At 54.5% G+C, this 24879-nt stretch overlaps 1 protein-coding gene across 2 annotated transcripts; it reads left to right on the forward strand.

Moving 5' to 3' along the window:
• The first annotated feature begins 5075 nt into the window (after positions 1-5075).
• Positions 5076-23397, forward strand: BLACAT1 (BLACAT1 overlapping LEMD1 locus). Of its 2 annotated transcripts, none has more exons than XM_082412289.1 (2): positions 5076-5504; positions 14146-23397. In XM_082412289.1, the coding sequence occupies exon 2, from the start codon at positions 14184-14186 to the stop codon at positions 14283-14285; it is 102 nt and encodes a 33-aa protein (XP_082268415.1). In that variant the 5' UTR covers positions 5076-5504; positions 14146-14183; the 3' UTR covers positions 14286-23397. The 2 variants fall into 2 exon arrangements, with proteins under 2 accessions (XP_082268415.1, XP_082268414.1); XM_082412288.1 differs by lacking the exon at positions 5076-5504 and adding an exon at positions 6891-10144 and having other exon boundaries at positions 13147-23397.
• Positions 23398-24879: the final 1482 nt, after the last annotated feature.

The raw sequence follows: 24879 nt of genomic DNA on the forward strand, positions 1-24879 counted from the left end.
TTTGGGTGCCTCCCCGCTTTCCTTTACCCCGTGGTATGGGGTAGGATGGAGAAGGGGCTATAAACGAGGCGGGGATCAGGACTTTGTGACACCTGTGCATTTGTTTGGCACTAAGACGGGAAAAGCAGAGGTGTCCGGTACCCCTGGGGCAGAAGTCCTCAGGAGCCAGCTGAGAGGCTGGAGAAGCCATTTCCTTGGGCAAAACCAACAACTCTTGGCCCTAGGTCCTTCTCCCACCTCCTTCCTCAACCTAGGGCCCTGGCATCCTTAGAGGGGCTGGAGCTGGAGGCGAGCCAGGGAGCAGGAACGCTGGCCTGGGTGGGCGTGGGGGAGGCAGCTATGGAGAGGATGGCTGCTCCCTTTCCTGAGAAAGGGTCCATGACAGGGTGCCCCTAGGGAACCTGGCTGGCCACCAGCCCCTGCCTCTACCAAACTGGTCAGGAGAGGGCGCCTGGGGGCTGGAGGGAGAGCCCTCCCTTCCTGACCGACATTCCACAGCCTTCTTTTGGAAGCACTAGTATCCTGCTCTTCTCTCAACCCTCATTGACAAATTCTTCTTCAGGTTTGAATTTACTTTTTCCTGGTGGTTTTTCAATGTACCTTCATCTGCCAGTGAACAACCTAGCCCAACTTAAGTAAGCCTTAAGAAGCTGACTTTGGAGAGAAATTCGGCTCTTCTGAGGCCGAGATGGGAGCCCCAGGATCAGAGAGCTCTGAATTGATTGTCCTCTAAGAAGCCCCCTTGGGGAACAGTTTTGGTGGCCTGCAAACCCTGCTTACATCCTCCAGGAGGACACAGCTGGGGCTTGGGGCTGGGAACCGCTTCTGTCTCTGTCACTCAGTTCCAACTCCCGATCGCCCCATGGGGCCTGATACAGTCAGGAGAAAGAGGAAGATCTCCCTTACACACAAACACACACACACACTCACCAGGCAGCACTTCCTCCAAGTGGTGTTGGGCACCCTTTGAGACTCAGAACATCTCCCCCTGCCCCTACACACACACACAGAATATCCAGCTGAGGCCACTCTCCTAAAGGCATGAAGAGGAAGGACTGACCATCAAATAGGGGGGAGGGTCCAGTTCAGTTTAACCCCCAAAAGGCATTGTGAAGGTTCTGGTTGGTGGGGAAGACCAGGGGCGGGGCGGTAGGACTGCTCTGAATGCAATCATATACATCCATATCTAGGCCTGTCTTGCCACTGGCCTGCCTGCTTGGTGGCCGTGCCTTAGTGAGTGCTGTCTCCCAGTGACCAGCACAGTGCCTGTCCCATTGTATGTGCTCAGTGCATGTTTGCTAAATGAGGGGCTGCCCGAAGACCTTCTCCCCACCCTTTATCTCTGCTTGCCTCCTCCTTTGAGAAGTACTCCACTGGGGCTTGGAAGAGCCCAGCTGTGTAATTCTTTAGACTGGACCACTGTTGCCCTATGTGAGTTGAGGAGGGCATAGGAGAAAAGGGGTCAAGGGAGGAATAGGGCCTGGGCAAGGCACTGGAACCTTTTGACATTAACAAACTGCTCAGGTTGAAATGAATGAGAGTTTGCCAATGACCCGTGTTATTGTATTTTTCTTTAACAGCTTGACTGCTCTGAGAGGCAAAACTGTGGCCGGGGTCCTGTGCTTGGGGAGGCTGGATTCTGGTGACACAAGCGCTTCCCTGTGTTCTCCCTCTCACAGCCCAGCACTGGAGCTTAGTAGAGATCAGATGCAGGCGCTGGAGGTGTTAAGCCTGTAGGGACCACCTCCTGCCCCCAGCTTCTGTCCAGGCTCTCTCCTTCCCTAGTCTCGCCCTGCCTTCATTGCCTGAGGCTATCACCAGGTCTCCCTTCTCCTTCCTTAAGAGCCCAGGGACCCTGCCGCCAGGCAAGGAGCTCTCTCTGTTTGCCTGAGAAGGCTCAGAACTGAGGCTCCTGAGACAACTAGAGAAAGCCTTTGGGGAAAAAGAAAATTCCTGCCTGACCTCTCTGCTTTCTTGCTCAGTGGAGCAGCTCCCCCTGTGCCCCGCCCCCCTCCGGGTGTGGGGCTGGGGCTCCTAAGTCAGTGACTGAGCTGATCATGCTTTGAAGTAGAGATGGAGCTGGGAAACAGGAAATTTGAGCCATGGGGAAGGCTACTACCTAGGGGTCCAGAAATAGGATGGTCATCCTGCTCTTGGTGGCAAGCACACCACTGGTCTGGCTCAGGTCTAGAGGACAATATATGGGAGACTTCCAGGTCCATCTGGAACTAGTCTTTTCCTGGGTCAGTTCTGCGCCAGGGACTGCAACAGTCCAATTGCAACTCCAAATCTGGAGGCCTGTTTAGGACAGAGGCAGCAGAATCAAACCCCCTAAGGCTCCTCTGAAGTTTCAACAGTACTTCGCCCCCCATCCTCTGTGGGTGGAGTCAGATGCCAGGGTGTGTTTCCTACCCACAACCTGCTCCAGTACAAGGACCCTCCTCCCAGAGAGTCCAGGCATGAGGGCACTCCAGGCACACACAAAGCCTGAAATATGGGGCAACCTAGATATCTCTTGCCCTTGTTTCCAAGCTTCATCATTCATTCATTCAACAAATCCATAACCATATCATTCAGCCAACATCCTTATAATCGTGGATATGCTTCCGCTTTACTCTCTTCCAGGTGAGAGTGAGTGCCTCCTTTCCAGTACCTTCCTAATGTCCTGATTTGTTGCCACTATGGACAAAGAGGCAGGGCTGCTGGGCTCCACGCTGCCCCCCAAAAGTACAAAAGTCTATGAAAAGCTCTGAGAGGAGAAGTCAGCTCCAGTGTAGATTCATTGTCTTGGAGTTGATGGGACGTAAGTTTTGCTCTAACTTACTTCCAGGTGCAAAAATCCCTTCCACACTAGTGTTCTATTTCTGAGCACCTGCTGTGTGCCTGGCCTTGGTCTGAGAAGTGGTTGTACACCCTGTGTTTGACATCCTTCAGTGGCAGGGAGCACACTGGCCCGCACTGGAGCAGTTCTAGTTTTCCAGTCCTTTCTCGGGCTGAGCCCAGTCTGCACCCCTCGCCCCTTCCTCTGTGGCTTTCTCTCTGGAGAGTGAGTGGCTCACCAGCCCCGTCCCCACTCCTCTCCTTGCAAAAGAGTGCGTCCCCCAGCTGGCTTACCTTCAGCTTGGAACCATCTCCAGCCCCAGTGCCCTGACGTAGGCTGAGATCCAGGGTGACTGTGTGCCCTCGAAGGGAATGGTGGGACCGGGGGCTTCCAGAACGGGAGCTGCTGCAGCCTATTCCCCAGTGAAACATGCTTCAGTTTCCAGGCTGGACTTCTGTTCTCCGGCATGTGTGGGCATCAAGGATCTTAGTGGAGAGGGGATGGCACGCCTGCAGGGCCTCAGGGTGTCTGCTCTCCAGTCAGGCAGACAACCCTGAGGGGAGGGCAGGAGGTCAGGAATACCTCAGGTCTGCTCTCACGAGCCATCAGCCACCAGCCGGCTCCCCCATCCCTCTCTGCTTCCTCCTGTTCTGCCTGTTTTCCACTGCAATCCTCCACTTTCCTCGTGGTCAGCATTCTTCCTTTGCCAGCTCTCTCCTTTCTCTCTCTCAGCCTTCTCCTGCCCTCTTCTCTAAGAGCAAAATGCCCACCGAGCCTCTGCAAGCCTCAGTTTTCTCATCTACCAAATGGGAATAATAATGATAGTGTTTGCATTAACCGAGTGATTATAAATAACAGGGGCCTAGCATGTGCATGACCCATAGTTTTCACTCAATAAAATATTAGTTCCTTTTCCTTTTTCTCCTATATCACTTCCTTTCCTCTTTCACAGTTTCTCTCAGCGTCTCTGTTCTGTCTCTCCCAGTTGTCTCCTCCCCTCCTCTGTTCTGTCTCCAACCTCCATTTACTCCCTCTTATTTCCACCCCCACCCCCCAATTCCTGCCACAGGCTGGTGGCCGGGCCCAGGCTGTGCTGACAACAACAGCAGGGCTGGAAGGGCTGTCTCGGCTTCTCATTAGAGGCCCAAGAATGTGTGGAGTCATGAGGGACAATGGGAGCCAGCAGCAGGAAGAATGGGGCCTCTGTCAGGGCAGAAGTTTCCCAAATCCTCAGCTCAGCTGAATGGGAGTACCTGGGGGCCAGGGAGGGGTGGAAACTCCCAGAGGTGGAGAGGTGGCCACAGGTGGTAGGCATGGGGGACCTGGCAGGGCTCTCTGGGGTCACTAGCATGGGAATTCTTAGCATCTGTTGGCTTTTCCAGGGAGAGCTCAGACCTCAAAGGTGACTGTCTCTTTCCCTGGAGTGGCCTGTCCTGGGGAACAGGACCAGGGAAGCCAGAGAGAGGTCATTACCAGTGACCCTGTGGGGTGGCCTATATGCACTGCTCCTTGAGCTGCCTGAGCCCCACCCAGTCCTCACCCTCAGCAGAGCTGCAGAAGGCTCAGAGGCAGCCACAGAGGAGACAGGAACTGGGGGGTTGGGGGGGGGGTTGGTCCTAGCTTGAGAGGGTGAATCCTTGGGGTTCTCACCAAGTGGTGGCCTTTCACTAGAAAGCAGATTCTCAAGACTGGAGGAAGCAGAAAAGGAGGCGAGGCCTAGTGACCTCTTTCCCTTACTCCACATTCCACGGAGGTCTTGGACAGGCTAATACCTGAGACTTGATAGCTGTTCTTGCCCCTCACCCCCCAGTCCTTCTGGCCCCAGAAACAACGGGGAGAGAGGCTGCCCCGCTCTGGAGCTTCCTTGGGCTTGTCAGGTGGGCTGGGGCCGGCAGGCAGGCTGAGCCTTTCCTGTGCTCAGGGCCGGGAAGCCAGGATTGGATCCCAGCTGCGGCCAGGAATCCGAGGGAAGGACCAGACCGGTCTGAGGATCTTCGAAATAGAAGGCGGGCCGAGCGCGGGAGCAGAGAATGTGGAGGGACACAGAGTGGGGGGCGGGGGGAGCGTGGAGAGGAGCTAGGCCTGCAGAGATGGGGAGGGGCAGCTAGGCAGAAGAGGGGGCCTCCAGGGAGCCGCCTCAGGTCTCCTGCCAAAAATTAAACCATAAAAACGCTGGAGGGGAGCAGCAGGGGAAGGAAGGAGAGAAAAGAGATGGGGAGGGAGGGAGGAGACAAAACAGCCCCTCCACACCAATAGCCCAGCAGGGGGACGTGAGTAATACACGGCGGGTTCAGAGGGAGTGAGATCAAAAGCGAGTAGATACAAGAGGTTTGTGCTTCACCAACCAGACAGCCAGAGGCTCAATGAGACCTTTGTTACCCAGGCCCAAGTCAGGGTTGAAGGAATACCTGACCTCCCCTGCCTGCCCGGCCTGCCCTCTCCCACCGGCTACCGGCTGGGGGAGGGGCGGCCAGGTCTTCACTAGTGAGTCAAGTTGAGTTGGGCACAGCTCAGACCAGGCCAGTGGTGGGCGGGAAGAGGGAGGAGGCCTGCCCTCTCGGGGCTGGGCCTGGAGCTTCTGGGGGTAAGTGGAGGAGTGAGTGGCTGCCTGGAAGTCAGGAAGTAGCTCTGCGGGAATGTGAGGGAGACCGCGAGGGAGAGGGGCCCTCGCTGGGCCCACCAGGTGAGCAGCCCCTTGGACCCCCGCCCAGAGCCCAGTGTCCCTTGGGAGGGGACTGTGGTCATTCTGCTTGGAGCCCACGGTTTTTTACAAGTCCTGGGTCTGAGGTTTGGGGACCCATGGGAGAGGAAGGGAAGGAAAACCAAAGGCTTCTGGGGTTGGGGGCCAATGACCCAAAGTTCAGGTGGGAAGTTTGGCCCTAAGTTTGGGCAAGACTGGGGTGTGCTGTGTGGTGTTGCTGGGGAGTGTGCATGGCCCAGTTGAAGGAGGTTGCTCCGGCCAGGGTCCTGCAGAGATCCAGGGCCTCTGAGCGTGGGGGGAGGGCTCAGGTGGGGATTGCAGCTGCTCCGTGGCAGAGCTGGGGCCTGATCTGGTCCTAAGGCCTCTTACCGTTCTGTTGGGGGTCCCTGAGAGAGGTCAAGGCCAGGCTCAGGGATCTGAATCCCTTGGGGCTTCCCTGAACTCCTTTTCTCCGAGGCTGATGCATGCCCACAACTGACGCATCACGGGAGAGGGAGTGAAGAGACAGTACTTGTGCTTAGAGCACATCTTTTCCAGGGTCCTGAGACCTTGGTTCACCTCGACTCAGCTCCTCACCCTAGTCCTAGAGGTGCCGTACCAACCACCATATCCTGCCGATGAGGGAGGCGGAGCGCCCAGAGCCCCCCGCCACCGCATCGCCCAGGGATGGCGCCAAAGCTGGCTGCCCTCAGCTGGTGGGGATTTCAAGGTCAGGCCCTTTTCCTGCCTCCACTTAGGTCTGAAGACAGAGATCCTTCCGACCACTCCCGCCCTTGTGTCATGCAAGAATGGGTGCGGTTGGTAGCCACCTGGACTAGTCTAGGAAGTGCAGGCCAGCCCCCAGCCTTGGGGGTGCGCAGGAAACTCGTTCACCCCTCTAAGCCCAGGCCTTCCTCGGCCCTCTTTGCTTCCTGTGGCTGGACTAGAAAGGGTTAAGCTTTGTAAGGAGAGAGCCTAATATGGGGCTGGTCTTGGGCACCGGCAGCAGTAGCTTTGAAAAGATCCGGCCTTATTCTCTAGAGGAGGAGGTAGTTAAGGACCCTGGGTGGGGGGATGGAGGCTAATTAAGGAAATTTGAGGAGGTCCTTTATGGCCAGGAAGCCACCCCTCCTCATACCCCGGAGTGAGGCCCATTGTGCGGGGCTTTTGTAGGGCAAGAACTGGAAACTCATTACTGCGATGGCTTTAATGCTTCAGGGGCCCAGGCAGGTGGTGGGGGAGGGTAAGAGAATGTGACCTGTGGGGCCGGGTACTTCCAGGGAGGCAGTGTGGGTGTGTGGGTGGGGTTGGTGGAAAGGTGAGTGAGGCCTCCCCACGTACCGCCAGCTCCCTGCGTCCTTTTGAGATTCCTGCCGCTGGACCCCCTCAGCTCTGCTGTGGCCTATGGCTTTTCATTCCTATGTGATTACTGTTCCAAACTCATGTAGGGCTAAAAGCCATGGGCTACAGTGAGGGGCGCGCTCCTACTCCTGCAGCACCTGCATCTCCCCCCAGGACCAGGCTAGGAGGCAGCCACAAAGGGGGCACCAAAGGGGGTTCCGCTTGGGGGCTGTGCATGCAGGGGATCTGGTAACCTGGGATCGAGGCTAGGCTGTGTGACCTTGACCAAGTCACTTCCCCTCTCTGGACTTGGTCTCTCACTCTGAGATGAAGAGGCTGGATGCGTGATTCCAGAAGGAAATTCCCTTAGGATGGAGGGAAACAGTCAGGGGGTGCTGGGATTTCTGAGTTGGTTCCTTTCCCCTTGCCAAGTTACTGAGGCGTGTCTTGAGTCAGAGCTTTGGTGGCTGGAGTCAGGGGCATTGGAACACACAGCACAGCACTCAGGCCTTTGCTCAGTGCCTCCAGTACAGCCTCTGCTTCTCGGCCTTGCTCACGTCTCTGTGGTCAGCTCGGAATCCTCAACTTTTTTCTGTGTGAGAGAGACCTCGGGACTTCTCAGTGGCTGAAATGAGAGCGCTCAGGCAACAGAGTGAAACTAGGAAGGCAGCTGCTCCCCATGGGCTGCAAGTTGGAGCCCAGGGTCCCCAGCCTCTGGTCTGCTGTCCAGTCCAGGCATTTGCCTCCCTCCTTCTGGGTCTGTGAATGGTACCTGCTCTCCCTATTCCTTCCTGCCTGCCACTCATCTGGCCGAGCTCCCCATGCCTATTTCTGCTCTCACATTTAAATCTGCCTAACTCCATCCCAGCCATCCTGGAAGACTCTAGCAGATGCAAATAAGGCAGTCTGGCTAGAGCAGCAGAGGAGCAACCCTCGCCTCCCCTTTCCTTCCAGCCCCTGGTCTGCCTAAGACCACTGAAGAATCAGAGGGTACTATACTTGGTATTGAGAATCAGAAGGCAAGTTACTTAGAATGTCTCAGAGCTCTTAATTTCCCCTGCCAACATTTACCAGGCATGATTCTATCTATCTCACCTGTACTAACTCATCTAATCCTGGAAACAGCCCTATGAAAAGGATACTATCATTATCCCATTTTACTTATGGGAAATCTGAAGCACAAGGGAGCTAAGAAACTGGCCCAAGTTCATATGGTTAGAAAGAGGCGGGGCTGGAATTCGAATCTGTGCTCTTGCCACATCATGCTGGGTGTTGGGAGAGCCAACAGGCAGATGCATGGGAAAGTGCTGTTCTCACACCAGGGCCTCTTCTCACCAGGTCTCTATTGGATGTACGTCCACAAATGGCCCTGTGGTCCAACTCTAATCACCCTTTGTCCATCACAGGTTTTCCTTTTCCAGCAGGAGCAGAGGGGGGAAAATGAAAACAATAGGAGAAGCAAAGAGAAAGCCTGAGCCAGCTGGGTTTTTGCTGGGGCTCATCCAAGCCACTTCCCCTCTTGCCCCAGCTTAGATGGTGCAAGAACAGGGAGGAGAATTTGCCAGGGTTTCCCACTTTCCCTCTGGGTTCTCTTGGCCAGAGATCAGAGGTGGCTGGTACCTTCCCCCACCTCCCTCCTTGTCCCGCTGCCCACCCCTGCTCAGAATGAGCCTATCCTATTCCTACGAGGACATCCAGGCACCTGATTTGCTCCCCCTAGCTCCCCATGTCCTAATTGACAAGTCAGGTTGAAGCAGTGCCCCCTTCCTGCTACAGCTGAGTCCCTCCCAGGAATCCTGTTGCACAATTTGCCAGGAAGGCCCCGGCACTGGGCTGGGCCTGGGAAGAAGGGGACAGATGACCCCTTCAAGGATGATTATGCCTCTGTGAAGCTCCAGCAAGGCAAGGCTCTCAGTGGGGGTTGCTGGGTAAATGTTTGTTGAATAAATTGTGAACTGGGAGAACAGGTGGGTGGGGTAAAAGCAGTCAGCTGCCGCAAGCAGGGGCACAAGACCAAGCCCACAGCTCACCTGAGACAGTCCCACCTTGCTGCGCCTGGGCCTGGGGTGCTTCTGGGGTTAAAAAGTTGCAGCTCCTTTCTCTTCTTTGACTCTTGGCCACTGCCACTGGGGCAGGCCTGGAGGAGATGTGCAGTTATATATTTCATATAATTGTTGAACTGAATTGAATAGGCAAGCTGGCCTCATGCCCCCTCCCGGAGGATTCACAGATCAGAGGGCTGCGTATATCCTGTCACCTGCCTGCAGACAGCTGAAACCTAAAATATTCTGAGCCATCTAAGTCTTTTTCACAGTCTTCAGAGATACCCAGCATAAGGCCTCCCTTGGGAGAGTGGGCCCGTGTTTAACACTGCTGTGATTCAAGTGAATCTCTCTGGTTGTATTCGTCCCATGGAAATGGAGTTGGACTGCTAAAACTCTGCTTTCTAAATGCAAAGACTATGGAAAAAAATCTCTCTCCCATCTTTAGAAGGGGATGGCATTAACGTTTGACTTCTGGGGCCCTTATAGCACTGATGGTCTGGACCACCACGTCACCATGTCAAGCTGATGACCCCAGTCATGCTTGTGATGACCCTTGTGGTGGGCCAGCCTCAGACAAGCAGGCCTGGAAGACCCTGGAAGCCAGGGTAAAGACATTTCAAGACTTTTAGTGTTTTGACCCCTTGAGCTCCCAAGGCCCCCAAGTCCCGCAGAACCACTGGTAAATGCGAGGCTGCCTTTGTAGTTTTGAAAGGTTGGGGGAGTTTCCCTCTTTCTCCATAAGTGGGCAAGCAAGAAAAGGGGGGAGGATTGGCTTAGGCAAGCCATCAAAGGCAGAGGGGACCTTGGCTCCAGATTCCCGGCACTCAGTAAGCCAGAGGCTGGAACTCAGTCTCAAGCAGACCAAGAAGGAGTTAATCTCCAAGGAGAACTGGGCTTCTCCCAGACTGGAGGCCTGTGCCCAGTTTTGCTGCTGCCAACCCTGGGAAGAAGGCCTGGGATCTGTAGTTTGTGCCACCACCCACCCCTGGCCTGCCTGTTTATCAACACAGTGTTGGAGACTACAGTTCCCAGAAACCTACCGAGGCCAGGCTTTGGGGAAAGGGGTGGGGTGTGAGGCTCCGAGGAGGCCCAAGGGAGAGGGAGAGGGGAGGAGGTGGGGAGAGAAGACCCAATTCACTCCCTTTTTAATTCTTTCTCCTGGTGTGTCTGCTCCACCGCCCGAGCTAATCCCCCAAATCCGGTCTCCTAAGCCGCAGCTGCTTCCCTTCGCAGTGATGAATGGCTCGGGGAGGGAAGGTGAATTCATATTTTAATTACTGAGGCGCGGTGCTGAGGGGAGCTGGGGAGGGGGTGGGGGCTCAGCATTGTCCTAGAGGCTGAGGGCACCCCTCCTCTCTGGGTCACTTCTCTTTTGCCCTTTACCTGAGGTGGCGGTGGGGCAGAGTGAAGATGGGAGGGCCTTGCTGGAAGCTACTCTGCTTCGGGAGGTGAGGGGATTGGGGTGGGGGGCAGGGGAAGGAATATGTCCCTTTTTTGTCTGTCAGAGAGTTCCAGACTTGTCCCAACACTTGTAAATATCTCCCTATCCTTCCAACCCCTACTGCCGCCCACTTTGATGAAGGACGTTGCCAAAATCTGAGACACCTGGGAGTTTGTGGTCTGCAAGCCTGGAGCCCTGGCTTCTTCCTTACCTTAGTTTCTAGCCAGCCCTGACTCCCTTCTTCCTCTTGGTTCTTCCACCATTCAAGCAGTCTCTGACCCACTGCCCCATTTTTGCTGAAGGGGCTAGAATCCGAGGACGCTGGAGGGTGTCTGCAGGGTCCTCTAAGAGAGGAGAAGTGGGGGTGAGAGGTTTGGGGAGGGGGCAGCAGGGAGGCTGGGGAAACTCCTGGTGGCTGGGGGTGATGCTCTGTGGCTTGGCAGCGCTCCTGCTTGGCCCCCACAAAGCTGACCGGCAGAGGAGCTTCAATGCCCCCGTACCCCACACCATCTCGGACCTGAGCTGGGGCCAGGCCAGAGAGGAGGATGCGAAAGAAACCTGGGCCAACAGCTTGCAGTCAGATGCAGCCAACCGTGGGATAGCAGCCGTCTGTCCAGTGTTCACCTCCCTTTCCTTCCTATTCTGGGTTTTGGGGGGCTGTTTTTCAAATCCTTAGCCCCTCCTGGGCATGGAAATTAAGGTTAGAGGGGAAAGCTGCAGAGTGGGAGGGGAAGTTTCCATAGCGAGCATGGACCATGGATGAGCTGGGGGGCGAGTGAGGAGTGCCCCCAGTCAGTCCACTGGCTTCACTGAGACTCCCAGACTCTTCATTTCAAACATTCATACCCCTTTCCCCTCAAGTAGAAACAGTTAGAGGAGGTTCTTCAGGATCTGACTTCTCCAGGGAGCCCCCAGCTAGTGTGAAGAGAGTAAGGCAGGGGGCACAGAGCAGAGAGAGGAGCAGAGACCACAGCCCAGACAAAGGAGGTCCCCAGGTTCCTGCTGGTAGGGCAGAGGGATTCTGAGGGAGAAGGAAGGGGGCTCACAGCAGGCCTGAAAGTGGGATGGGGCTCTCTGCCCCAGGTCTGTCCAGTGCAGGGGCTGGCCCAGGGACCTGTGTGTCACCAGGGCTTGGAGTCGTGCACCTTGCAGTGAAGACCCTGTCACTCCCGTCACTCCCTGGTAGAGAGTGGGAGGATAGCCAGGCCCTTCAGATCAAAGACCTGAGCTCCCCTGGGTATACTCTCTGCCCTTAGAAACAAGGACCCAGCACTGCCAGTGAGGCAGTTGGCTTTCAGATACACCTCTCAGATACACCTCAGGAGCCAGGTTGCAGCCCCTAGCCCAGCTTTGAGCGGCTTCACTTGACCCTCCTTTCCTCTGATGTGTAGGTCCTGGTTCCTTCCCCCAGCCCTCACTGTCATCACAGTGAGCAGAAGACTCGGCACGTTCTCATCTTTCCCAAAGCATCCCTGGGAGGCACAGTCACTGGCCTGGCAAGGGGGAAGGGGAATGTAGGGGGTGTTTTTGTGTACATTTTGCTGTTTTTAAGAAAGCAGGCATTGGATGGGAAGTAGGGTGGGGACGGAAGAGGATCTCTGAACCCTGGGACCAGAGACTGTGAGGGTGGTGATGGGGGAGTGATGGTCACAGCTACCTGCTGGACTTGCTTTATTTGTGAATTCCTTCCCCAGATCAAACGTGTTGTGCCTACTGATTCCTCCCCAAATACTTTTCCTGTACTTGTGGGAATGCTTTGTCGATAGTACCCTTGATATACCCCACCTCCTGCAGCAAAGAAAGTGTATGCATTAGCAATTACTGATCACAAGGAAACCCACGGCCCTCCCTCCCTTCTTCCTAATCAGGCTGGGACTCCTAGTGCCCTTTCAGCCCCTTAGCTTTGGGGTCTAAGTGTTAAACCTTGATTAATCTCCTGGAACACTGAAATGAGGAAATGAAGGCCCAGAGAGGTGCAGTCACTTGCCTAGGGTGACACAGCATGCCGGCGTCAGAGCCAAGAATAGAACCCAGGCCATCTAAGCCCCCATTAAGATCCCGGTCTTTCTCTAGGTTTGTCACGGGAGGGATCCAGAGATAGCTGCAGTGGATAGATCTAGAAATATAGTAGTTGTGTCTTGGCTCTGTCTATATATATCCTGGAGATTGCTCTCTGCTCTCTATATATACTCTAGGAGAGTGGGTGTGTGGATGGTGCTAGAAAGCGGGTATTTAAATAACCAGTCTACCTACCCATGCTGACTCAAGCTGGGCTTCCTGCCCACCCAGCTGGCCATCGGAAATGCATTGCACCTATTAATTACAGTCATTAGCTGGATTACCAGGACACTGAGAGGGGGAGGGAGGGGAGAATCCTGACAGGACCCACTCCACTGTGGGCACTGTGCTTGGTGAGGGCCTACCAGCTGGGCCCTCTGCTCTGCCTGGAGAAACATGAAGGAAGTTTGTCCAAAGGAGCCAGGTTGGCCAGGCCTGTGGAACTATCCAGAGAGCCACCAGCCGGGCCCTGCCAAGTTCCTCAGAGACAATGGAAACGCTTTGCAGGTGTGCCTAGCATCTGGGGCATTGGACATTCTATGCAATCTCTATTGTAGGAGGGGCTGGGCCAGGGACATGGCTCATGCTTCCTTATTCCAAACCCCTTCCTGTCAGCATCTGGGCTGTCCCTGGTGTTCTTCCCAGAGAGACAAGTGATCAAAACAGGCCCAGGATGCAGGCGTGACCTCAATGCAGTGTGCTTTCTTTTGTCCCGGCTGCCCTGCTGGAGCTGACTTGAATGTATTTCTGCTCCCTCCAGGGCAGGCCCAGGGGCAGAGGAAGGGCAGAGAAGTGAGCTGGAGGCATCTGCGGATGGCTGAGGCCAAGGAGACCTCAGTGAGTGTTTGGAGAAAGGGATACGTTCACAGACTGAGAGCTGGTCTTCTGAAGCCCCCTCCCATGCCGCAGATACCAGAGGGGCCCCTGCTCCCTGTGATGAGGGTCGTGTCAGCCAGAGGTGGGGGACAACATGCCCAGCTGGGGTAAAGCCAGCCTCAGCCCCTACCTCAGACTGACTTTTGTGCTAGGGAAGAAAGCATACCCTTACCCTTATATTCTTACCTCCCAACCCCTTTGCCCAGCATAGGTGCTCAATAAAATAGCCTGTTGGCTAAAAGAACTCTGTGCTGTCTGTTCTCTACTGAGGAGGATGGGGATTTGTATTGCCCGGAGTGGTCAAAGGAAGTGCCTTATGTTCCCTATAGATTTCCCTAAGGATTTCAGACAAATTGGGGCTGTTAGGGAAGGGAGGAATCTGAGACTCAGTTCCAGGTGTCAGGGTAGAGGCTGTGCTGGATGAGGGACTTCCTTCAAGGTCCCCAAAGTCCCACACTTGGATTATCGGACTGTGTGATCTAAAAGATCCAGTGGGAACCCCCCACGTCTAACCTGTGCAAGGTGGCACAAGACAAAGCTTATTTTGAGCTGGCTTGCTTCCTGATCCCAAGCATAGGTGTGTGGTGACGAGGGGAGGCAGAGGGGCGGGAGGGGGACAAAGGTGGCCGCAGCCGGGGCCTTCTCTTCCCTACCCTGGACTCACCCAGGCTCCAATCTGAGGAATGACATCAACTCCACCGAGACCGGGAAACACTAAGGTTTCAAAGAGGCCTTTGTTTGGTGGCGCGCCCTGTCCGCCAGCTGTGTGAGAGGTCTGGCGGGGCCTGGGCAGCCTCAGGAGGGCTCCAGGATGTTAACCCCAGCTTGCTTCTCTCTCCTGCCTTTCTCCTGCCCCCGCTTCCTCCTCTGCCTTTCCCTGCAGATCTTCTCTGGTGAGCAGCCCCCAGCCTGGCCCAGGGCATGCCCCAGTTCACTTTCGCTTGCTTCTGTGGCCTCCACGGTTTCTGCAAGATGAAGAGGAAGAAGGAAGAAGTTCACAGAGAGCGGGAAACGGCGGTGTGAGCGGAACCAGGGCCCCTTCTTCAGCCCCCAGCAGGTCCTAGGCCTGAGGCGCCCGCTCCTGTCTGAGGCTTGGAGCAGGAAGTTTCCATCTGGCCAGGGCTCTTCTCAGGCGACCCGACCACCTGACCCCGTCTAACCTGCGAGCTTCAGCCTCCTGTGTGCCCTGGCCTCCTCCTGCCCCTGGGTTTCCAATCCTGAGACCTCCCTGGAGAGAGGCCCCAGTCACACCAGGGGAAGCCCAGGACCTGCCATGTGCCTTCCAGAGACTGAGAAGCCCCAGGGAGGCCCCAGGAACGGAGCTTCTTCCTGTCCTGAGGTCCCGAGGGCTCTGGGACTCTGCTCAGGGTAACCGCTCCCATGAGGGACACGCTGCCTTGGGCCAGGGGAGCTGTTGCTAAATGGGAAACTGGCTGCTCTGCCAGAGAAACTCCCAGCAGCCTTGACCGTGGCAGAGGCCTCAAGCAGGTAGACGTGTGAGACAGACCCGCTCCAAGCCCGGGATGGAGTCTCTCCCAGGATGCCAGAACCTGAGGCGGGAGCCTCCCCAGAGCCCAGAGCCAGGTCCACAGGAATGTGGCCGGGAGATGAGTCCTTTACCGTCTGTCCCCTCCCGGCGTCCCTTTGGGCCAGGCCTGAGGGAGGCCACCTGGCTGTGAGTAGCGTGGCCGTGCAGGGACAGTGAGAGGCCGGGCAGACGCCTGTCCTCGCCTTGCCCCAGCTCACAGCAGGCTCTGTGTCTCCCTCGGCACTGCTCTCTCCCACACTCCAGATAGCAGCCTTCCCTCCAGCCTGGCCTCTCTGCCCACTCATCTCCACTGTGTCTCCTCGGCAGCAGCTCAGATGTGGGCAGCCTCTTTCCCAGGCCCTGACTCCCCTCCTCAGGGACTGCCTTCCGGGGCCAGACCCGGGGATCCCTTTCCGGGACTAAACTGAGCCCTCCCTTTGTTCTCCCATCTCCTTGCCTCACTCACCTGCCCCTTCCTTCTCTTCTCAGAAGCCATAGAGGGGGAAATGCTGACATGTGGTGCCTTTAGGGGACACTCTGGGAGGAGGGGGCCCTCTAAGACTTTCCTTGACTTGTCCCCTTTCCTTGACTTGTCCTTACCTCCAGCAAACTTCAGGGTCAGAATCTGTCCCCACTCCCAGCCTATTTCCAGGAGGTAGGAAGCAAACAAAAAACCATGTCCTTCCTTCGCATCCTTCCTTGCCTCCCATTTTGATGAAACTCGGCCTTCTGTCACTGTGCCTGGACCTCTCAGGTGCTCGAGGGTCACACAGCAATGCCAGTGGCAGAGACACTTTAGGCAGATTCTGTAGCTTTAGCAAGTCTGCCCTCTACTTCATCACAGGAACAATTCAGCCCAGGAGCAAAGTCACATCCCCTCTGGCATCCAGGGACAGAATAACCTTTCTGAAACATAACAAGTGACCTGGGTAGAGGAGGTCAGGGCCCCAGGACAGGAGGGGCTGTGTACCCCTCTCCTTGGAATGTGGACCTCTCTGGGTAGTTAGGGAGGACAGGACACCTCCTCCACTGTTTCATCCAGAAGCAAGGGCACATTCTATCCTGGCAGCCTTTGCCTGTCTCCCTCAAGCCCCACACTCAGGGGCATTTCCTGGGCTTTTGGCAGATTTGGTGGTATCCAGGTCCTCTTTGCAAAGCTAGAGCACAGCTTAAGATTTCTCTCCTCCCATCCTCCAACCCCCTTTTTTGCCCTTACTGCCCAGCCCCTGCCTTCTGCAATCTGTTATTTCCTTTTATATCCAAAGAATTATAAACAGAAGTCCTTCCCTCGAGGAAGGAGCAATAAAGGCCAGTGGGGTCACAAGGGACAGAAGAAAAACCCCCTGGTTCTTCAGCCTCTTGGACAGTAGAGGCCTCGGTGAGGCAAAGAGATGGGCAGAAACGCTTTCATGGGTCCCTTGATAGGTGGGAGAGCCCACCTGGAGGCCAGGTACATCTCTAGCAGTTGCCTGCGAGGCTGCAGCCCCAGCGAAGTCACTCCTGTGGTGGAGGATGAAATTGTATCCCTGGAGACAGAGGTGTTGGGTATTCTGTCCTGACCACATGGGCTCACCTGGAGGAAAGGTCAGGAGAGTGGGAAACATATGCGGGAGGGGTGGCGAACGAGAGCTTTCCCCTGTGCTCTCAGGCTTGGCAGGGATTTCAGCTGCAGGGGTTTGGCAGTGAGCCAGTTCAGAGAGCTGCTTCCCCCAGGGGAACTCCATTGGCTCTGGAGGGATACTGGATATCTTGAGCCCCTGCTATGGGAACATGGAGAGGTCCCAAGGTCAAGGCCCAGCTGTACCTGCAGACAGCTGCCCTTGGCCTCCAAGCTGTGGCCCCTTTTTCATCCAGGGCTAAGGTTGAGGCCAACACTGCAGCTGAGTAGGAGGCGGCAGCAGCTTCTAGCCAACTCACCCGACAATCTATCGTCCCTCAGTTTTCTTTTCAGGGAAATGGGGACTTGGTTCCTCTCAGCGTCTCAAACGGGAGCCCAGGGGAGAAGTTTAACCCAAAAAGACAGAAGCAGCCCCCACATCCACAGACCATGTGCCCCAAGCACCTGACTTGTAGCCCAGGCTTTTCTTCCTCCCGTTCCTTTTAGGGGCTGGGGGTGGGGTCTGGCTGCCTTGTTTCCTGCCCTGAGTCTCACTCCTTCCCAGAGGTCAGGTTGGACTGTTTTGTCCTCCCTGTTTCTAATTCCCTCCACTCCAATGTTCTCTCCCAGACCCTGCCTTGAGGTGGGGACCAGGAGCTCCAGGGGTGAGGCAGGTGGCAACATGAGTAGATGATTCTGAGGAGGGGTCGGGCCTCCCGGTCTTGCTGCGTGGCACTGAGTCCTCCTCGCAGACAGGTGAGACGGCTTCGTTTCCCCATCTATAAAAGGGAGAACTCCCCCGGCTTGTTTCCCCTCTACTTATGTGGGCTGTTATGTAGCGGGATAAAGAGATGTGAAGGGTGCTTGAGGCTCTTATGACTTGAGTGTTGTCTGGGACCCTGGCTGGAGGGATCCCGAGGAGCTTCTTGTCTCAGGTCTTTTTTTATTAGAATGTCATTTCCTTCTCCATTCCCAGAGAAGGGCTTTTTGCATGTAGCATATGGGTCAATGGGAATATATAGGGAGATTGTTATTTTTGGAAAAAAAAAAAAAAAGCAATAATTTAACTAACTGAAATATGCACGAGGTAGCACAGTGGCAAGAGCATTGAGCTGGGAACCAGCTCTCCTGGGTTCTAGCCCTGCTTCTCACTGACGATGGCATAACCTTAGGCTAATTATATCCTGTTTCTGGGATTCAGTTTCCTCAACTATAAAGAAGGGACTGCACTAATGTCCTCTGAGTCCCCTCCAGAGTCCAGGGCTCTGTGGGTCTGGGAAGTTGAACCTCAGTGGGGCTCAAAGCTATGGAACCAGAGGGGTTGCAGGTTTCCTGTGCCCCAGCTGGTGTGCTTTGTGCATGCAGCAAATGTGCGGGGAGGGTGGATGGGAGTGACATGGTAGATCCAAGAAAGGGTGGGAGGAGTGAGAAGGAAAACCAAGGCACCCAGAGCTTCTCCTGCTAGAATCCTACCCAGCACTCCCTGCTCAGGGAACCAGGATGCCCTGAAGTTCTGTCTCTCCTTCTTGTAGCCAGGACTCCAATTCCAGGCCCTGTTGGGGCCAAGCCAAGTGCCACTTTTGTGCATGGTCTCTCTTATACACACACACACACACACACACACACACACACACACACACACACACACACCTTGCAGATGGAACTCAAGGACCCGCTCCCTGCCCCAGTTTATGTAACCCTTTTGCACAGCTGCTGGTGAGCCCATCTCCAAGCTGACTGACCCACCCCACCTTATTACCTTGCCTTCTGCAAGGGGAAGTGCCTCAGGCTGCAATCTGCTGTCTACAGACTGAATGTGCATTTAGCCCAGTGGTCTGGGATGTGCCGGCGGTGGGATGGGCTGATGACAGTCTTTGGATAGAGAGCTGCAGCCCCCAGTCTCCCAGAGCTCTGCCATGGCTGACTCCTGACCTTGGCAACTTGCTTCCTCTCTCCCAGCCTCTATAAAAGGTGGCGACAAGACCCATTTCCTCCCTACCTCACAGGAAGGCATACATTGCAAGGGTATATTGGATCAGATGTGCCCTGGTGTGGCTTGAACTTTTGGAAACAGACACAAGTGTCTTCCACAACCATGAAGATGCGCTTGCACCGGAGAAGAAAATCTCAGGCTGCTGTGTTTGGTGGGCTCCTTGCATGCTGGCCCAGAAAGCGTGGTGTTCACCCTGAAGGTGGCTGCTGTGTCCAGCAGGTGATGGGGCTGACACCACGAGAACCAAGAACCAGAAGCTGTTCCCAAAGAGTGAATGCTCCATCCCTCGGACACAAAAGCAAGAGCAAGAGATAGCTGTCCCCACCGTAACCCTGTTCCCAATACAAACAGCTCCCTAAGGCCAAGTTGTGAACAATGGAGGAACACGGGAGTTAATCCTCTGTCTCTCAGGCTATACTCCCAAGTCAGTGCGCACTGTGCTGGGCTGTTGTGGCCAGTCCTATCTGGGATCAGAACCACAGACCATGAAGACTAAACAGTGACCTTGGCTGTTCACAGGGGAGCCCAGGATGTCAGGACCATCCACCAGGAGGGTGAAGTGTGGGGGGTACCCTGGACATCCCTGGATGAACTTGTTATACTGAGGAAGAAATTCTAAAACCCAGGAGCCCCAAGACTTGGCAGCCCAGGCTCTGGCAGAAGCCTCAGGCTTTGGAGTTCGTTTCCTAGTGGGTTACTGGTCTGTCTCCCTCCCCTTGGGCAGCCTTCCCTTCTCCCTCAGCTCATTCCTGTGTTCCATCCGAGAGGCGGGAGGAAGGCTGAAGGGGAAGATGGCAGGACCCAGAGATCCTCAGGACTCTCCCAGCCTTCGTTGCCATGGCAACACTGCTATTTTTATCCCATTGTTCATGATGCTCAAAGGTCTGACTTTCTCTGTTCCAGAGAGGCCAGGCTGGCTTCTGCCCTCATCCTTCAATGCAGTACCTTCTCCCAGAGGCCTGAGAGGGGAAAAGAGTAATGGAGGAAACAGGAACCCACTGGGTCACCCCTCAACCAGGGGAACTGTCTGACAGCGGTTTGCCTCTGCACTTTTGAGCCTTTGGTTTTCTAGTGGCTTAGGTGCTCACTTTTATGTTTTTAAGGAGATCAAAACTCCCCATCGTCTTCCTGACAGTCTGCTCCAGAGAAAAAAGGAAGAGCTGCTGCTTGCAATGAGTTTTTCCCACAAAGCTATGGCACTGGGGCTGCTGCCCTTCTTGGGAAAACCAGAGCTGGTTCTGAAGAATGTCCTGTTGGTACAAGCCAACCCCTGGCCCCTTGAAGGGGGCTGGAGAGCTAAGTTTGTTTTATTAGTAATCAGATATACTTAACATCACTAGGGAACCTAAACTGGTACCTCCCTTTCCTTTGCCCCTCTACCAAAGAACTGGGGCAACTGGGCTTCCTTCATGCCTTTGTCCAGTTTTTATGCCCAAAGCCAGTTAGCATATATTCTCCAGGCCGGAGAGCAGACTCATGGGTTTCTCTCCTTTCCTGCCCCCACCACCCAACAGCCGTTTCTCTCCAGAGGCTTGAGGTCTTAAACTTTGATGACGCTCTTGAAGGCAGGGTTTAATGAAAGGATTTCTTAGCCTCTCTCCCTGGCCCAGCCTCTGGTCCTCTCCCTATGCACCACCCACCTCAGTGGCAAGGTACCCCTGAGAGCCAATGGTGCTAACCTTCCCCACCTATATGCTTTGATGGTCAGTGAGATTTGAGCCCAATAGCTGGGGTGGTTGGGTTCGGATGGAGCATTTCATGCATGTCCTTAAGACCATGACCCTGGAGACAGGTCCAGGTCTTAACCCAGTAAAGTACAATCATATTGTGTCGGGCTCCTGCACTGAGGTGAACTGACTCCTGGATGGCTAATTTTTCTAGGGGGGCTGGGACCCATTCACCAAGCCTCTAATTGGTTTCATTTTGGCTCAAGATGCATGGTTTCCGAAATCTATGCACCTGGAGTAAGCGCTTTTCTGGTTGCCTCTAAAAAGCATGCCGGCAAATGCTGCTCTGTTAATTGCTGTAATAAACAGACTTTATTATATCCCTTTGCAGTAAATGAATTATGTTGTCAGAGTAGATGGGGCATCTACCCTCGTGTTTATTTCGCACTGTGATACACGGCAGCAGCAGAAGCTAAACATTTATTTCCACCGACTCTGTTGCGGAGAAGGGAGACTGGGAGGAAGAAGAGCATGAACAGAAAGTGAGGTGATGGGGCCTAGGACGTGGCTTCAGGAGATACACTGAGCCCCTGGGGCTGTGAGCCTCACTTGTGCTATCTAGAAATTGGGGGAAGGCCGGCCTCCTGCCTCCTAGCATCTCAGAGAAATAGTGGGATAAAGCTGGCTGGAGGAGATGAGGTGGAGAACAGGGAAGGTGGTTTAGGACTACAATATGATCACACAGATATAAAGGTGCTTTTATTTTTTACAGGAGAATAAAGACCTTTAGTTGTACTTCTCAAGACTAGTGATGTAACAAATGGGAATTTTCAGACTTAACAAGAAGAGACAGATGCTGTAAGATGGCATAATATTAGGAACAAGAATGATTATATCATATAGTATGTGAATTATATATCAATAAAACTATCTTTTAAAAGGATTATTATATCATAACTCCACTTTGACTGGAGGGCCAGCAATTCCAAATTATCACTGAAGCAAGAGGCTCTGAGGGGGCCAGAGAGCTAGAGCCATCAGGTTTAACCCCAAAGCCAGCATCCTGTAAGGCATGGAGTAGCTGGGGCAGGATGAGGCTGAAGTGTCACCTGCTGCTCCATAGTTTAGAGGGTGGATTGACTGCTCTTGGGAGGGGCTGCCCCTTCTCCCGGTGCAGCCACCACAGTGCTAGTACATAAGCACTCAATAGTGGTCGCTGATGGTCTGGGACAAATAAGTGCCCCACACCTTTCAGTCTCCAGGAGTCAGCTGGGGTGCCTGCCCCTGGCCCTTCTGCTGTCAGTATCCCAGTCCTTACCCCTTGTGTGGGGAAATGCGTGCTGTGCACTCCTGTCAATTCAATCCGTCCCATCAATATTGAGTCCTGACTGTACAAAGCCCTCTGGGAAGAGCTGTAGGAGAAACACAGGGAAATCAGACATTGCCCTACCCCTTGAGGAACTCACGATTTAATAAAAAGCAACATGCAAAGGCTTGAAGGATGCGACATGCAAGATGTAGAGTACAAGCAAAGTGTTTGGAGAGTGGGGAGGGATCAGGGAAGGTTTCACAGTGGAGGTGGAGTTTGAGCTGAGACTTGAAGGATGGAGCAGAAGGCATGTTCAAAGCACAGACCTCAGGACCCCTCTCTCCACTTTGCTAACGTCTACGACATTTGCCCATAGCTGTATGCACATGCAAAGCCAGCAGTCACCTTGCAAACAGGTGCTATACGTAGCCTCTCCTGTCACAGGTGGGCCCTATTGCTCCCAAATTCCTTTCCTCTCCAGGAGTCTGACATTTCAGTAGTGCTTCCTTTCTTTTACTTCAGCCTTTGATTCCCTGGGGCTTGTCATCCAGGAGGATGGTGAACACTGGGCAGTTATCAGGCATTTGCCCCACAGCATCAAAGAATACATTGGATTCCCTCTCGGAGCAGGTTTCATTAGGATGGGAGAAAAGCATGAGTGTATCAGTGGGCATCTGGCCCCAGGGCGGCATGGGTTGGTGGGGGGAGAGGGCACCTGGTGGGGAAAAGGGGGCAAAGAAAGGGGTAGCTGGGAGCTCTGACAATGAACTTCCCCTACTTCACAGCTCTGCCTGGCCAGGCTATGCAGTCTATGCCTACTTAAGCTCCTCCACTCTCTAGACCTCCTCCCTCCTATTCCCTTCCTCCTCTTTTCTTTCTCCAAGTAACTTTTCTCCTACCCTCCTTCCAAAGGATGTCTCATCATGTCCCAGCACACTGCCTGGGTCCAGACTAGGGAGAGAGGCATGGGCTGGCTGTCCTAAAGATGCTGTGTTTTTGTCCTGGATCTGCCCCAGCTAAGATGCTTGTTAGTGGCCAGAAAGACGTGTGACTTCATCTGTCTAAACTCTGGTTTCCCTCCTTATAGAATGGGTGGATCTCTGCCTCCACCTTCCTTCCTCTCAACTGGCTATGGTGGGGAAGAGCACAAGACGTGGGTTCTGATCTCAATTCTCTTCGCTAGCTATGGCAGCCTAGAGAACTCAATCTCCCCAAACCTCTGTTTTCCATATGTAAAATACAGATAATAATGCTCGCCCCATTTTTTTTGAGGATCAAATAAGACAGCATGTGCTAGGGCTTCCCTGGTGGCTCAGTGGTTGAGAATCTGCCTGCCAATGCAGGGGACACGGGTTCGAGCCCTGGTCTGGGAAGATCCCACATGCCGCGGAGCAACTAGGCCCGAGAGCCACAACTACTGAGCCTGCCTGTCTGGAGCTTGTGCTCCACAACAAGAGAGGCCGCGATAGTGAGAGGCCCGCGCACCGCGATGAAGAGTGGCCCCCACTTGCCGCAACTAGAGAAAGCCCTCGCACAGAAACGAAGACTCAACACAGCCAAAAATAAAGAAATAAATAAAAATAAAGGAATTCCTTAAAAAAAAAAAAAAAAAGACAGCATGTGCTAAAATGCTTACTTAGTGCCTGGCACAAAGCAGGAGTTCAATGAGTCAACTGAGGGGGTTAGTTAAAAGAATTAAAGGTGGCAGGAGATTCTGCATATCTCACATATCGTACTGACTCTAGCACAGTAGTGTGGTGTGGTGAAAGTCAGCTGGGGTTCCTCTAACTTCTTATTCTCCCTGTCCCCCCCAGGGCTGAGCGGTCTAGGACGAGTCACTTCCCTGGCCACATTTTGGGGAACACCCTGCAGGCGGCGCTCTCCCATCATTTCCGCGTCAGCAGAGTTGGGGCTGCGGTAGGGAGCGAGGGGTGAGGGGAAGTGTGAAGGAAAAACAGCCCCACGCATCGCTCACATATTTACATCTGAACTGTCAAAATAGTTATTTTAAGTCGAGTTCCGTCTGCTGCGGGTTTAAAATCAAGCAGGGCGGGGGCGGGGGCGCCCTGCTGGGGAGGGGGGCGACGGGCGCGGCGGGCCTAGCGCGCGCGCGCAGAGCGGCTCGGGGTGCTGGGGCTCCCTGGCGATGCTTGCACATGAGGCGGTGCGTGCGTGGGTGCAGCCTTTTCCTTTCGCCACTTTGCACCGAGCTTTGGTAGGCGCGGAAACCCAAATCTGCCATTCCTGCTTCTCCGGAGCTGATGGGAAGGCTCCCCCAGTCTCAAGGGAAACCGCGCGTCCTATCGTAGCCAAGATGGAGATCTGTCCCGTTCTTACGGTTCAGTGGGAAGGAGATTCCACGGCTTTGGTTGTCCACCCCCACCCCCACCCCAGTCCCTGATAACCTCAGCCTGGAAGTTCCTCTCCCTAGCCTACCATCAGCTCTCCTAGCTACACCTTGGGCCCATTCCAACTCTAAAGCAAGACCTCGTGAGCTCCGGATCTAGGTCTCATTTTGAGGACCAGTTCCCCCACCCACACACAGCCATCCATACCAGAGCCCTTCCCAGGAAGGAAGGGGCTGGGGCATTCATCAGGAGCTGGTCAGCGTTTGGGTGGGCCTGAAGCTAAGGCCCCCTGGGTCTGCAAGCAGTGGAGAGAATGACTTAGCCTTAAATGTCAGGGATGGCAAGAATTCATTTTTCTCTGCAAAGTGAAGGGCCTGCGGGTTTGACGCTTGCGACGCTTCTTTCTGGCTCTCGCTCACTCTCTCAGGGGCAGTGGGATTTGAGACAGACGCTGGCTGGCTCTGCTGCCATCAGTATGTGTCCCAGCCCTGTCCAATGTCTGCTCTGTAATGAGTACTGTTTCGGAATGTCACCTCTGTTAATGGGGAAGCGGCACCTGCACACAGCCGGAGCCACCTCTCTGTCTTCATTAGGCAATCCGCAGCCTGGCGGCCGGCTGCCCTCGCTGGGTGACAGATGACGGGATGAGGAGTGAGAACAGCGGCCTCCTGTCCAGGATTCGTTCCCAGACAATGACCCCGAATGCCCGTCCCTGCCGGCCCCCTCCCGCAAGAGACAGCTGGGAAAAATGCCCTTCTAGGGCAAGGTGCGGCAAGGATAGATAATAGCTAAAAATAAGGCAAAAGAGAGTGGAGGAGTCATTTCCAGAAACAAACACCTGCCCTAGCCCCTGTGGTCTCCTGTCCATATTGCATTTTAGGGTCTTCCCCTCCCCCACCCAGCTGTCTTCACAGGCCGCTTTTTATGTCCCTTCTAGTAAATCCATACACCATGCAAAGTCACAGGGTGAGGGTGTAACACTGTTCTAATTCCAGACTTCCCACTAGGCAGACCTGTATATTGCCTCCCAGCAAAATCCTGCTCCCTTTAAACCTCAGCCCTAATATCCTCCTGAGACAGGGGACACTGAAATGAGCCAAGCCTCAAAATGGCATGAGACACTGACATGGCTTCAGTGGACCCCTGCTATCGTGATAAAAACGTCACCACGGATA

Source organism: Balaenoptera physalus (genome assembly GCF_965194825.1).
Source record: "Balaenoptera physalus genome assembly, chromosome: 1".
Lineage (NCBI taxonomy): Eukaryota > Metazoa > Chordata > Mammalia > Artiodactyla > Balaenopteridae > Balaenoptera > Balaenoptera physalus.

Excerpts from the sequence above, each read along its gene's own strand:
- BLACAT1 (XM_082412289.1), top strand. The coding sequence starts at position 14,184 with ATGCCCCAGTTCACTTTCGCTTGCTTCTGTGGCCTCCACGGTTTCTGC.